We start from the raw sequence: 12,819 nt of genomic DNA, 5'->3' as shown, positions 1-12,819 counted from the left end.
AGACAATGTATAAAAAAAATTAAAGTTAGATGAAAAGTGGGTAATGTGGTGGGACTTATCAATATTTAATAATAGATTTGAGATAGTGGAAGAAAGTAGTGGGTGTAATAATAGTTTTTATTGTTAAATATGAAATAGTAGGGGAAGATAGTGGGTGTAATGATGAGAAAAACTTATTATTTATAGTAACGTAAACAAATGAGAGAGACATACCAAAATAGTACATAAAGAAATGAGAGGGAAAGAGGGAGTAACAAATTTCCAAGCACATTCTGTTCTGGGCTGGGACATATAGTAGGCTCCAAACTGAAAAAGGCCAATAAGCACACAGAATGACAGATACTACGACACATGAGCAGCCAAGTCTTTCAGTTGACCTCCACGGCTATCCTTAGATACACACTCCTATATATTAATCCAACACAATGCCATGACAAATCAACACTCTACACTTCCTCTCAACAGAGGAGACTTTAAAAGAGAAGACCCTTCTCTTCTCTTTCATCTTGCCCACCACCTGTTTGTGAATTGCCCCAAAGAAAAATTCGACATTTAAGAGATGGAAAATGAAGAATCACCTCAATTGAACAAAGTGGTCATCATAACTTTGCCTCCTCCTGATAACCCATCTTTTGGAAAGACTGTATCTATCTTTTCATATACTGATGGCCCATCTCAGCAACAATTGAACCAAGTTCAAGAAAACCAAGATGAAGAACAGCCCCATGTGCCAATTCAACCACCATTTGGTAATCAAAATCGAGTCTTTTCGAGAAGATATGTGTTTGGTAGTCGTATGAGTGCTTTAGGATTTGTGGGTCTTTTCCTGATGGCTGTGGTTTTGTGTTTTTCGGCGTACCCGAAAAGTCTTTTTCAAGAAAATGGTTTTGGTGATAACAGGCTTAGAGATGAGAATGATGATGATGGGAAGCCAAGTACTTTTGTGTTTGATCTTTTCCCGAAATCGGGTATGCCTGCAAAGTTGGGGAATGATGTTGAGCTTAAGTTGGGGAGGTTTGTTGAAGTGAATACTGATAATGTTGTGTCTGCATTGGTTGATGATGGGGTTAGAGCTAGTAAGATTAAGGCTGCACTTTCGGCTGTGGAATCTACTACCATTTTACCTGTTATGGGTGGTAGTTATCCTGACGGGTATGTGGTGATCCTTCTTGCTACATATTTGATTCTGAAATTTAGTTAGTTCAATTGTCAGTTAGGATATGTTACTTGAATGTATTGAGTATACGCTTGTAGAATTTAGATGCTTGTTTAAATTAACATGGCTTTTGAAAAGTGTTGTTTGACACATATACTTTAAAATCTGAGGTGTTCGATACACAGTCTTTAAATATCTCATTTTTTTGCTCACAAAAGAAGTTTCCAGCACTTAGTCTGGTGTGTAATTGTCAAGTAGGTAAATTTCGGTAGCTTTTACAGTACATGTTGCGAACAAACTTGCTTATCTTTACCAGTTTTACAACTTTTTTTTGTGGTATAATGAAAGTTAGCGATTTTGAGTAAATTTTCTTGGTTTATTTTTAAAGGAAAATTTTGTTGCAAAACTGAACTTGCCTTCTTACGTAATTTTTCTCCTAAAGCTTTTAATAGCTTTATTCTATATTAATTAATAGCGCAACCTGAGTACTTTATTATCCCAATTGGTTCTCTTACTTTCGTACTTGATAAAAGTTAATGGACTTATGTTCTATGTTAATGGTTTTATATCGTTAATATATGTCACATTCTAACTGGAAACCTGCCATATAATCTGGTATTTCATGAGAGTTCCCGAAAATAAAATGAGGTTGAGAGTTACTATCATGTGAGGATTGAAATGAGATTATACCTGCTAGAACATGAAGATGGTTAAAAACTTAAAGGACTTACTTTTGAAGAAGGTTGAAGAAATCTATATTATAGCTTGATGGACTATGGTACTACGTCCTTCGTTAAAATACTACTACTCATTATGCAAAGAATAATTGGGATACTAGGTCCACTTGTTCCAGATGCTTATACTATCTGCTCCCCTGGAAAGAAAAAATCTGATGTAATAGGCTAAATTTCTTTTTTTGTTTGCTTTGTTTACATACACAAATCATTATAGATGTACTAACATATACAAGTGTTATTTTAAAGAATTTAATGTTACCTTCAGTAAGTGGTACAAAAGCTACGTTTTTTTTTTTTTTCATTTTTCCAAGGGAGTGAGCATTTTTATCATTTCCATATTCTCTGTTTCAAAATCAGTTAATAGAATATTGACTGCATATAGATCCCTTTTTCTACTTGTATTATCTGGAAGGATAGCCAATGCATGGCAAAATAAAAAATAGATAAGAAATGCATTTGACGAATGCATAGTTCACAGCTCAGGATGAGTGTATCCCTTAGAGATACTCTCTGGTCCTTATTCGTTTCCCTAGATGCAGATATAACTATTACCTGTTTTTTAGTTGTATCCTTGCATTTCCCTTGTTATACCTTCTTTATTATACCACAACTCCAACTCCTTAGCAATCTATGAAGAATATTTAGTGCAGATATAACTATTACCTGTTGTTACTACCAAAGACCCAGATGAGTGCATGGAAATTCTGATAACTGGTGATCATCTATGCAACCTGAATTTTCCTATTATCTCATCTTATATATCTGGTTCTGCACAAATTTATCTGTTTTGTCTATCTGAATTATCTGAAACAGTCTTCAATTAAGAATGAGGAAGATATGAAAAGTCCAGTTTTTCCTGTTTTTGAGGTGTGAGTGTGACTCTGCTCGCGTTTCCACCTCTAGATAAGCCTTCCTTGGGTTAAGCACTTGCAGCGTTCTAGTCTCTGAATCAACTTCAGTTTATTAATATCAACAATACTAAGATCCAGAAAGATTACGGATTACCACGATCTACACTTTAGTTACAATCTTCTCCAAATATTTAGTTCAGGTCAAGATTCTTGATTGGTAACTAACAATGTCTATGCCAGTTCTTGGTGTCTCAGTTATAGCTTTGATTTTGTGGGCCTATGCTCTACTTCATACCAAATAGAATCCTGCAACTGTGATGGTGGTGAGTCTGGTGACCCTGGTATAAATGATAGTGGCGATGAGGGGAATCCAACTTCCTTTGCATATCCTTTGTATATGAAATTAGGTGTATGAGAAGATTTTTTAATTGAATTAAATATTAAATTGGGGACCTTCACATAAATTAATTGTGGTCATGGTGCATCATTGTCAAGTGATTATATACTAAGAGATAAGAACTTAACATTGGGTTCTCCAGTCAAATCTAGTAGTTTATTGCCTGGAAAGGGTTATACTTAACCGGATGGGTAATTTTATATATTTTTTTACTTTCTCCTTGGTTAATTACCTCAAAAAAGATGCAAAATAAGAATTATAATAGTGATTAGGTGGTAGTTCAAATTTAAAATTTTTACCTTAAGCATGCAAGTTAGATCCTTGTTTCTGATACTTTAATGAAAATATGTGGTATTATAACATTATGAGTATTCGTTTAAGATATTTTTGTGCTTTAATAACAAGCATTGCTTTTAACTTATCTCCTTTTAGGCTGTATTATACAAAAATTTTGTTGGGAAGCCCTGGAAGACCTTACTTTCTTGACATAGATACGGGAAGCGACTTAGCATGGGTCCAGTGTGACGCTCCATGCACTAGTTGTGCCAAGGTAATGCAAAGTTTTAACATATTCAGCTTTTTTGTTTTGTATTCTCTTTGCTTGAAAGCTGAATCTGACATGAGTGCAAGTCTGTCATCTGATATTTTCAAGGGTCAACTGCTACATGCTACTACTTGCATCGTATATGTGTCTAATTCGGACTATAAATGAACATATACTGTGGACGCACACAAACACATCTGTAAATAGCTGCTTGTAATTATCCTGTCACTTAGTTGCTTTAGTCATGTTTTGTATATTAACAAGACCAATTTACATATGAATTTAATGCAGGGACCGCACCCTCTCTACAAACCTAAGCGAGCTAACATCATTCCCTCAAAAGATGCATTGTGTGCTGAAGTTCAGCAAACTCATAGATCCGGATACTGTGAATCATGCCAGCAATGCGATTATGAAATAGAATATGCAGATCATAGTTCTTCTATGGGTGTTCTTGCTAGGGATGATATTCATTTAATGGCAGCAAACGGATCAGTGGTCAACATGAAAGTTGCTTTTGGGTAATGGTCTGATGCTAATTGTCATGGATTACCGGCAATTCTAAATTTTAAATGGTTCATCAAGTTTTTGCAATATGATATTATCTCTGTGTTTGTCTGACTTTATCAGGTGTGCATATGATCAGCAAGGTGTAGTTTTGAATTCTCTGACAAAGACAGATGGAATCCTTGGGCTTAGCAGGGCCAAGGTCAGCCTGTCTTCTCAATTGGCTGGCCAGAAGATCATAAATAATGTGGTAGGGCATTGCCTTACTGCTGATGCAGCTGGTGCTGGATATATGTTCTTAGGAGATGACTTTGTGCCTCAACGGCAATTAGAGTGGGTTTCAATGCTTAATATCCCCACCACGTGAGTACATACATCTTTGAGAAATAGTTGTTTGAGTATTTGTTTTGTGCTAGTTTTTCCTTCTAGAAACACAAACCAAGACTGCAGGTGTATTGAAAAAATTTGAGTATATTAACTGGAAATACTTGTAAGCTGACATAGTGCCTGCCTGATTCATACAGTCAGCCTGATTTTTACAAATAGTGGATAACAATAACACTTATGTGCCTGTTCTAACCTTCAAAATTCATCATTTTATTCTGATGAATGAATTTTATTTTTTTCTCTTGAACTTTTTGCCACTTCAGACTTTTGGTTTCTTTTGTTACCGGGTCAGCATCACACTTGGATTATTGTCAACCAATTTTACTATTTCCATGTTTCTCAGGAATGCTTATGTTGCTGAAGTATCCAAAATAAGTTACGGGAACACGAAGCTTAGTCTAAATGGTTTGGACAATGGACATGTGATTTTTGATAGCGGTAGTTCTTACACCTACTTCACAAAACAAGCATATGCTGATTTAGTTACTACTGTGAGTAGCTATCTATTTATGTCATTAGTGGGTTAAGTGTCATCATATTTGGAACATCTAACTCCTTTGAACTTTTTGGCACAAAATGCAGCTTCAAAGTGTTTCTAATGACGACCTTATTCAGGATGAATCAGATAGTACGCTACCCCTATGTTGGCGAGCTAAAATTCCAATAAGGTATATTCTGGGAAAATCTTTAAGATGCGGATGCAGTTCACATCATGTAATTATTTTAAGCTGTAATATTATTTAAGTAATTAAGTCTCCAGTACACAAAAAGTGAATTTTATTTTGTGTTCTGCACTTCCTATGTAAAGTATTAGTTACAGTACATGTTAGAAATCTTTTCTATAAAATGCAAGTTGGCCCCATTTCTTTAGAGGGCAATATGGTTCTTATGATGTCTAGTATATCATGTTCTATAGATTTCCGAAAGTATTATTACTTTATCATGCACCACCTGATTATAGTATATCATGTCTAGTTATGTGTTCGTAAGGAACAACAGAGACAGACAATGAAGGTATAATATGGTGAATGGGAAAAGGGGACAGAACTTTAAAGTTGCAATTAATATGTTATATCTGAGTTGAGTGAGTCTTCTTTTTCAGAACTGTAGTTGAATTTCCTTATATGAGCTGAGTGACACAGGAAGCTTTTGCATTCATTTTTTAAATTGCTAAATTGGTGTCTCAAGTTTCAGTGAGATCTGTGACAAGCTGATATAATATATTAACTTTATTATGTAAAGATATGTGTTCGGCTGAACCATGAAGCATGCATGGCTGGCCTTTATGCTTATATAAATAATTTCTGGAGACCTACTTATCCGAATGGTAATCTTATGCCCCCTTGCAGAGCTGTATCTGAGGTTAAGCAATACTTTAAACCTTTAACCTTTCAATTTGGGTGGAAGTGGTTGGTTTCATCTGTGAAGATGAGGATTCCACCAGAAGGGTATTTGGTTGTAAATGTAAGTTATACTTTAACCTTGTATTCTTGTCATTGTGCATGAGCACTTTATGGTTGCATTTCCTATTTAAAACTAATATGTTCGTACCTCATGCGTGCCAGAACAAAGGTCACATTTGTCTGGGAGTTCTTGATGGAAGTGAGGTACATGATGGGGCCACTATTGTACTTGGAGGTATACTTGCTCCACTCTCGTTTATTTTCTCGAGTTAAGTTTGGTTTGTATAATCATTAAAAATAAAAGAGTTGCATTTGTAGCTTGATACTTGTTCCTTTGTCATATCAATCATATGATTAATGGTTCCTCAATCGAAGTATAGTGGTACAGACAGAAAATCTCAGAATTGTTTTTGAGCCGGGCACCCGCACCAACTGCTTGAAATAATTTAATCAACTGCATGTAAACAGAAATCAAGTCAATCAATTCCAAAGTTTTTCTCTTGATGGGTTGACATCCAGATTCTTAATCTTTTACTCTGCTGTGTAAATGTAGTCGGTTACACTTTTGTCGTGTAGATAATTTTGTTTCTGTTGACAATTTATTTTTTTTTGTGCGCACAAGGTTAAAATTTTATATCAGTAATGAATGTAGTCTGATTAGTTTGTTGTTGTCGTTCATAAGTCTTTTCATTCTCTGAGTCATAATTATTGACCGTGTTTTTATAAGTATCAGCATATAAGTATCTTTGAGTTAGAGATCATACTTGCATTTTCATGCTTATTGTGAATCTATCCCGAAAACTTAAAATTATTTAGGCATAAAAAAGGAACACATATTACCATTAAATATTTAAAAACATGTAATAAAATCTTTGAATATGAATCAAATGACAAAGTTGACACATGAGGCTAATATAGACTGGACTCCACATAATATATGTGGTGTCTTTTTTGATTATGATTCTAAAGTATAGCAAACATCAAACTGAGTGACTTGTTATTTTGGTTATTCTCACAAGCGTCAGACATATCTTCATGCTGATATGGGCAGACGTGTGCAGCTGTGTGTTGCACATTATCACATTTCTATTGTCAAGTACCTGTGATAACTCCCAACTTTTTGTGCTAAATTGAATCAAAATATTGTGAAGTACATGTGAGTGTGTGACACATGTGTTAATCCGTATTGCCATGTTTAACCTGCTGCAAATTTTTGCAGATGTCTCTTTGCGTGGACAACTAGTTGTCTATGACAATGTTAACAACCTTATTGGATGGATGCGATCTGATTGTGTCAAGCCTCAAACTTCGACTAGTCTCCCTTTTCCTTGAGGATGGTATTTTTGGATGCTGCAGTATAGAGTATAGGTTCAGCTGTCAAGTCACTTGCACAATTGTCTGTATCTTTCACCCTTGTCATCGACATTTTTTATGAATGTATAGTGAAGCATTTAATTAAGTACATAGTTTGTGCATTTGCATATGACTTTTGTGTTCAAGTTTAGATGGTTTTCTGATTTAGATACTTGATACATAGTTATTGACGCGCCGTCTAATTGTGCTGCTAGCGATCACCCAGTTGCCTGACCCTTCTATGTTGCCATGAAATAATGTCAGATGTTACTTGGAATTTATTGACTGGTGTATATATCACAATATATATATATATATATATATATATATATATATATATATATATATATATATATATCACGTTATCGCAATAGACTAGGCACATTACATATAATGGCCAATTTAAAGTTGTAAAGTTTTGAATATATTTGGTTAAAGCTTTTACTGTATAAAGGTTTGTAAATGTTCTTAGGGCAAGTTCAATAATGTTCTAAACTAAAATTTAAAAGAGAGAAATGAGTGCTTGAGCAATGTCTTAGTGATATCTTGAAACATTAGGACATGTGTCTTATTTATAAGGGACTTAAATAATTTTTATTAGTAAAAATTTAGTTGATTGAATTCAGCATGGGTTTGGTTTTTTGGCCAGTCGAACCAAAACCCAATCTGAATACATGAACTCAGTTCAAATCTGGACTGAAATTCAACCGAACTCGATATTATAAATCTACCATATATCATTATATAATATAAATTTTTACATTTATACGAAATGATCATTATCTCAGGACTATATGCGGAATAATGGAAACATTGTATTCCTCCCTTTTTTTTCACATGAAGTATTATTGTTTACTCAATTACTACATAGTTAAATCGATTCCTATATTGATGAATGACCGTGTTTATATTTGATGTTACAAGCTTCTCATTTTTCAAGCTTCTCATTTTTGTTTTTCCAACTTTTAATTAGGGTTTGATTTTGAATGACAAGTAGTAAACTGACATACTAGTCTCAAGGCTCAATATTTTGTTTAATATTTTAAAAAAATTAGGAGCATGAATTTTTATTCAGAGTCCATAACAAGCTTCAAACGTAGCACAAGCAGCACTCAGCATCAACCAATACCGCAGTTTCATTTTCTTTTCAGTCGAGAAAAGTTCAATGAGTATTACCAAAACAACTGACAAAAAATGTGAAGACTACCTGTTTGATTCTCTATCATTCTCTATCAAAATAGATACACTGCTAATGATTCATGTATATATAAGCGAAAGATCAATGATACATGTATGTATAAGCAAATGATCAAGGTTATAAAAGGGTATAACGGGAGTGCTCAGTTATTTTGGAGGGAAAATGACGGTGGAATATCAAGATTGTCCCTCCGATATGTAACGTTTTTTGGCTCCATTCCCATACAAGGGCTAATCAGAACATACCAGATATTTGGAGCCTGAACGAATATTGATGGCGCATCGCTGCACACCCTTGAACAACCGAACATTGAGGATTAAAAGGTCATGATGCCAGTAAATAATGGGGCAAACAAGTACAAAACCATATAAGATAATAAAAAAAATGCCAAAAGATATCTACAAAATTAGCTGTCACGGAGACAATTCATTTCTCTCGATATATCAAATCCTCTTACAATTCATTTCTCCAGTACTACTGTATTCGAGTAATATATCTGGCGCCTTTTCTAAAGATTTGAAAAGCAGATCTGTAGCCACTCCTAGTAGCTCATAACCATGTCTATTTATAAGCGAAAGAGTAATTGCTCCATGTCAGAGGATTTTCATATCCTCAGATTTACTGCCGATGATTAGCTATATTGTTAGGTTGCTTGTTTCATCACGGCATTTATAGGAACTTCATATGGTCGAACTATGCAGGTATTTTAATCTAATAGACTCACAACTGAAAATTGCGAAACTGAAATACCTCGACAACCTGCTCTATAACTTGCATCAGTTATGGTCAACAGGTTCCTTAAACTTTGCCATCTCACTTAGCTCTTCAAAAGCGTCAACAAGATTTTGAAGCCTAGCAACAAACTCGATCAACAGTGATGTAAATGTTGCCAAGGACAAGACACTGGCATTCTCGTATGTAGTTGATTCTTGCTTTTCAGGAGCTTCATGACCTTTACCTGACCTATGTGTAGGTAATGACCTCTGTCTTGCAAATATTTTATCAGAAGGGGTTTGTTCAGGTGGAATAATCTTGATATTTGTTTCAGATTTCACATCCCAACTTGAAAGATCAAGCAAAGCTTCACTACGAGAGTTATATTTATAAATTTGATCGTCGTCATTGTTTGTTTGCGGGAGATCTTGAGAGGCTTCCTTTAAGCTTGATGTTTTTTTGATTTCCCAGCATTCTGAATTGACAAGGAGATAAGATTTTCGATCAACCTTTCGTTGCAAATCTTCAGCAGCCTCATGAACTTCAAATAATATATCTGAAGTTCCTAATTTCTCCATCATTTTCAATTTAGTCCCAAGCTCACGTAATACTTTGGCACCAGCAGTACTAACCCTTTGAAGTTCAATGCGAAACACTTGTCTTCTCTCAGCAGGAGCCTAGAAAAACAAGTTGACGAAGAAATGTATGAAAAGGATTGAAATATAAAAAACTAATAGCATTACGTTAACTGTTAATTACTTCCAAGACTAAATTGGAGCAGCCACTAGGACAACCATTATCCAGTATTCTAATTCCTTAATGGAGGAAATATGATACAAAGAAGAAGAGAGAATTCAACTACAGGAGAACTAGTGATACAGAAAGGAAATGCACCTGTATCTCAGAGAGCATACACCCGTGCAATGACATAACCATAAATGCACAATGTCTTAATGAACCAGCCACTTTGACATACTTTTTCCAAGGATATTTCAGCATTTTGTAACGACCATGTGGTGGCTCCCAGATGGCAAAGCCCACCTGAAAACATTAAACTATGTTTACAAATAAGTTTATTATTTTGTTTTAGTGACTAATATGGTAAATTACCAAAGCATCTTCTTGGCTTGCAGACTGGACAACTGATCTATAGCCGCTATAAACTGGATCATCCGAAGCCTGGTACGTAAGAATTTTGGAAGGGACCCTCTTATATTCAAGACAGTGAAGGTATCCGTTCACACATTCTGAGAAAACAAATTTAAACTGAGCCGAATTCCCCCAAACAAAAAGTAAATATATACTACTGAAATGCCTACAATTTATTTTTCATACACAGTGATTCTACCAAAGCAATGCATAATAATAACAGTTCTTTCAGAGAATATAACTTCGGCCGAAGCCTGAGGCGATACTGGAAACAATATAGTGCTAAGGTAATATTCCAAAATTTAGCTAACAAAGTTACAATCATATACCTTCCAATGAACGAGCAACACCCATAAAGTTTTCTGACACCAAATTGTGCAGATCTTCTCCAGCCCAGATAGGGTAGATAAAGATATTTACCACCAAAGAAACACCAGCACCCAGCGCAATAAGAATGAAGCGGTTCACTGCTGTGTCTAAAAATGTTCTCGTCTGATACCCAGAAACCATTATAAAACAATATGTCAATATAAACACGCGAAAACCATATTCATACGGCTTCATTGTTGGGTACAGCTTTGCATAAGTTGCCAGAAACCCTGAAAACACAATATAAACAAAAGTTCAGGTCGAGCATAAGGAAAGTACACCATCTACAATGTACAGTACAGATATCCTTATCTGATAATTACCTATTCCAAATATACTCACGATAATTACAGCCTCCTCCCACTCTCCTGCCAACTGGCACATGTCACCCATTCCTAAAGCAAGCCCACCAGCTGATAATGTTCCTAGTGCACGGTTAAATCCTTTGCTTAAAGTCGCTCCTGCAGCACAAACCTTAATTCAGTCACACAAGAGAGAAAACAAATAGTCATACACTGCCATCATAAGCTTCATCTCATATTCCCTAGAAACTTACACATCAACTGTACAAGCATTCTCAGTCCAATTACATCGCAAGCATTGCTTCTTTCCTTCTTACAGCTTACTAATCACACACAACGCTTAGCATTCTTAGTCATGTTTAATCCAAATGCTCACTAATCTAGTGACACTCTCCAAGAAATAGTCTCGCATTTTTATACTCATAAATCTCTAATTTCAATAACAATAGTAACAAATAAACGTACATTCCCTCTTACAATACTTAAACCACAGCACTAACAAATTTATCACCAAGATTATCAAATTTCACAAGATTACTCGAATTAAAAAAACACACAAAGCAATCATGTAATCATCAACAAAAGAAAAAGCTAAACAATAAACTAGAACATCAATAATTTTTTCGATAATTAAACACACTCACACACTCCGTCCTTTGACAAGGTTCGAAATCTCAACACTAAAAGGAGCAAGACAGTTAGATATATAAATTTAAGCATACCTATACTGAACTCGAAAACAACCACAACAGTAAGAATAGCCCAAACAGAAAACTGACTAAGCTCTTCAACAGGCTCCTTAAAGAAAATAAGCAAAGAAATGAGCACCAAAGCAAGACCCATCTTAGCAGAAAACACAATCTTTCTCGGGTCGGATCTTCCCATTTCCCAAGCCTTAACACCAACATACTTCAACTTCTTGGAAAAAGCCTCAACTTTATCACTTATAAGGCCAAACCAAGAATACCCGGATGACTTAGAAGGTGCTTCTTGCTGTTCTTGATCATCATCTTGAAGCCCATTTGAGATGAGCTTCTCTTTTTCACTTTTTTCATTAAAACTGTACCTGAAAGAGCCTAATTTTGCAGCCATGAAATGGGGTTTTGCGGAAAATGTTCAGAAGAGAATAGACAGAGGAATGTGTATGGAATTGATGTATGATGGTGAGTTTGCAAGTGCAGGGAGAGTTTAGGTTCTACACGCGTCCGGTTTTAAGTAGACAAGCCTGCTTTCTAGAATGGCCTCTTTTCTTTCCTTTATACTCCCTCCCTCCCGTCACGAGGTCACGAACTTTACTTACATTGTTTGCACGTATTTTGAAACTCTAGTAAAATATAATTTTATAATATATTTTTAACTTTTTTCTTTAATAAAAATTTAAATGTGAAACTTTTCTTTAAGATTTTCTTAAAATATATATATATATATATATATATATATATATATAATGTAAATATACTTTATAAAAATCTTAAAATGTGTGTCAAAAAATAACGTAGAGAATCTGGTAGGACGGAGGGAGTATATAAACACCGGGACACAAATCGGAATCAGATACAAGGGTTGAGTTATCGGTCAGGATTAATTCAAAATTGGACATTAATATGAAGGATTGATCGGAATGAAAATATGATGTATTTTAATATTAAAATATTATTTAATATTTAATTATTATTATATTAGTTTTTTTATTAACAAGTATAGGTTTACCATATAAAAAATTCTTTAATTGTTCATAATTATAGTAATATA

At 34.7% G+C, this 12,819-nt stretch overlaps 2 protein-coding genes across 2 annotated transcripts; one reads left to right on the top strand and one right to left on the bottom strand.

The window, feature by feature from the left end:
- Positions 1–263: 263 nt before the first annotated feature.
- On the top strand, positions 264–7,465 carry LOC108192828 (aspartyl protease APCB1). Its single transcript, XM_017359325.2, has 9 exons — positions 264–1,152; positions 3,574–3,691; positions 3,977–4,206; positions 4,316–4,555; positions 4,923–5,070; positions 5,162–5,247; positions 5,929–6,043; positions 6,145–6,217; positions 7,202–7,465. The coding sequence occupies exons 1-9, from the start codon at positions 560–562 to the stop codon at positions 7,312–7,314; spliced, it is 1,716 nt and encodes a 571-aa protein (XP_017214814.1). The 5' UTR covers positions 264–559; the 3' UTR covers positions 7,315–7,465.
- A 1,465-nt stretch (positions 7,466–8,930) lies between these two features.
- LOC108224558 (aluminum-activated malate transporter 9) lies at positions 8,931–12,294 on the bottom strand. Its single transcript, XM_017399217.2, has 6 exons — positions 11,790–12,294; positions 11,089–11,226; positions 10,726–10,995; positions 10,358–10,494; positions 10,142–10,288; positions 8,931–9,924 (listed from the first exon to the last, which is right to left on the bottom strand). Exons 1-6 carry the CDS (start codon positions 12,157–12,159, stop codon positions 9,310–9,312), a joined length of 1,677 nt encoding a protein of 558 aa, XP_017254706.1. The 5' UTR covers positions 12,160–12,294; the 3' UTR covers positions 8,931–9,309.
- Between the last annotated feature and the right edge of the window lie 525 nt (positions 12,295–12,819).

This window comes from Daucus carota, chromosome 6, assembly GCF_001625215.2.
Source record: "Daucus carota subsp. sativus chromosome 6, DH1 v3.0, whole genome shotgun sequence".
NCBI classification, from domain to species: domain Eukaryota; kingdom Viridiplantae; phylum Streptophyta; class Magnoliopsida; order Apiales; family Apiaceae; genus Daucus; species Daucus carota.
This window is presented reverse-complemented; position numbering and strand designations above follow the sequence as displayed.

Bases quoted from the DNA above. Each gene is read 5' to 3' on its own strand.
- LOC108192828 (XM_017359325.2), top strand. From the start codon at position 560: ATGGAAAATGAAGAATCACCTCAATTGAACAAAGTGGTCATCATAACT. The intron at 4,556-4,922 runs GTGAGTACATAC...CATGTTTCTCAG, and splicing joins ATGCTTAATATCCCCACCAC to GAATGCTTATGTTGCTGAAG. The intron at 5,248-5,928 runs GTATATTCTGGG...GCCCCCTTGCAG, and splicing joins CGAGCTAAAATTCCAATAAG to AGCTGTATCTGAGGTTAAGC.
- LOC108224558 (XM_017399217.2), bottom strand. From the start codon at position 12,159: ATGGCTGCAAAATTAGGCTCTTTCAGGTACAGTTTTAATGAAAAAAGT. The intron at 11,227-11,789 runs GTATGCTTAAAT...TTTGTGCTGCAG, and splicing joins TGTTTTCGAGTTCAGTATAG to GAGCGACTTTAAGCAAAGGA. The intron at 9,925-10,141 runs GTGCATTTCCTT...TTGTTTTTCTAG, and splicing joins GTATGCTCTCTGAGATACAG to GCTCCTGCTGAGAGAAGACA.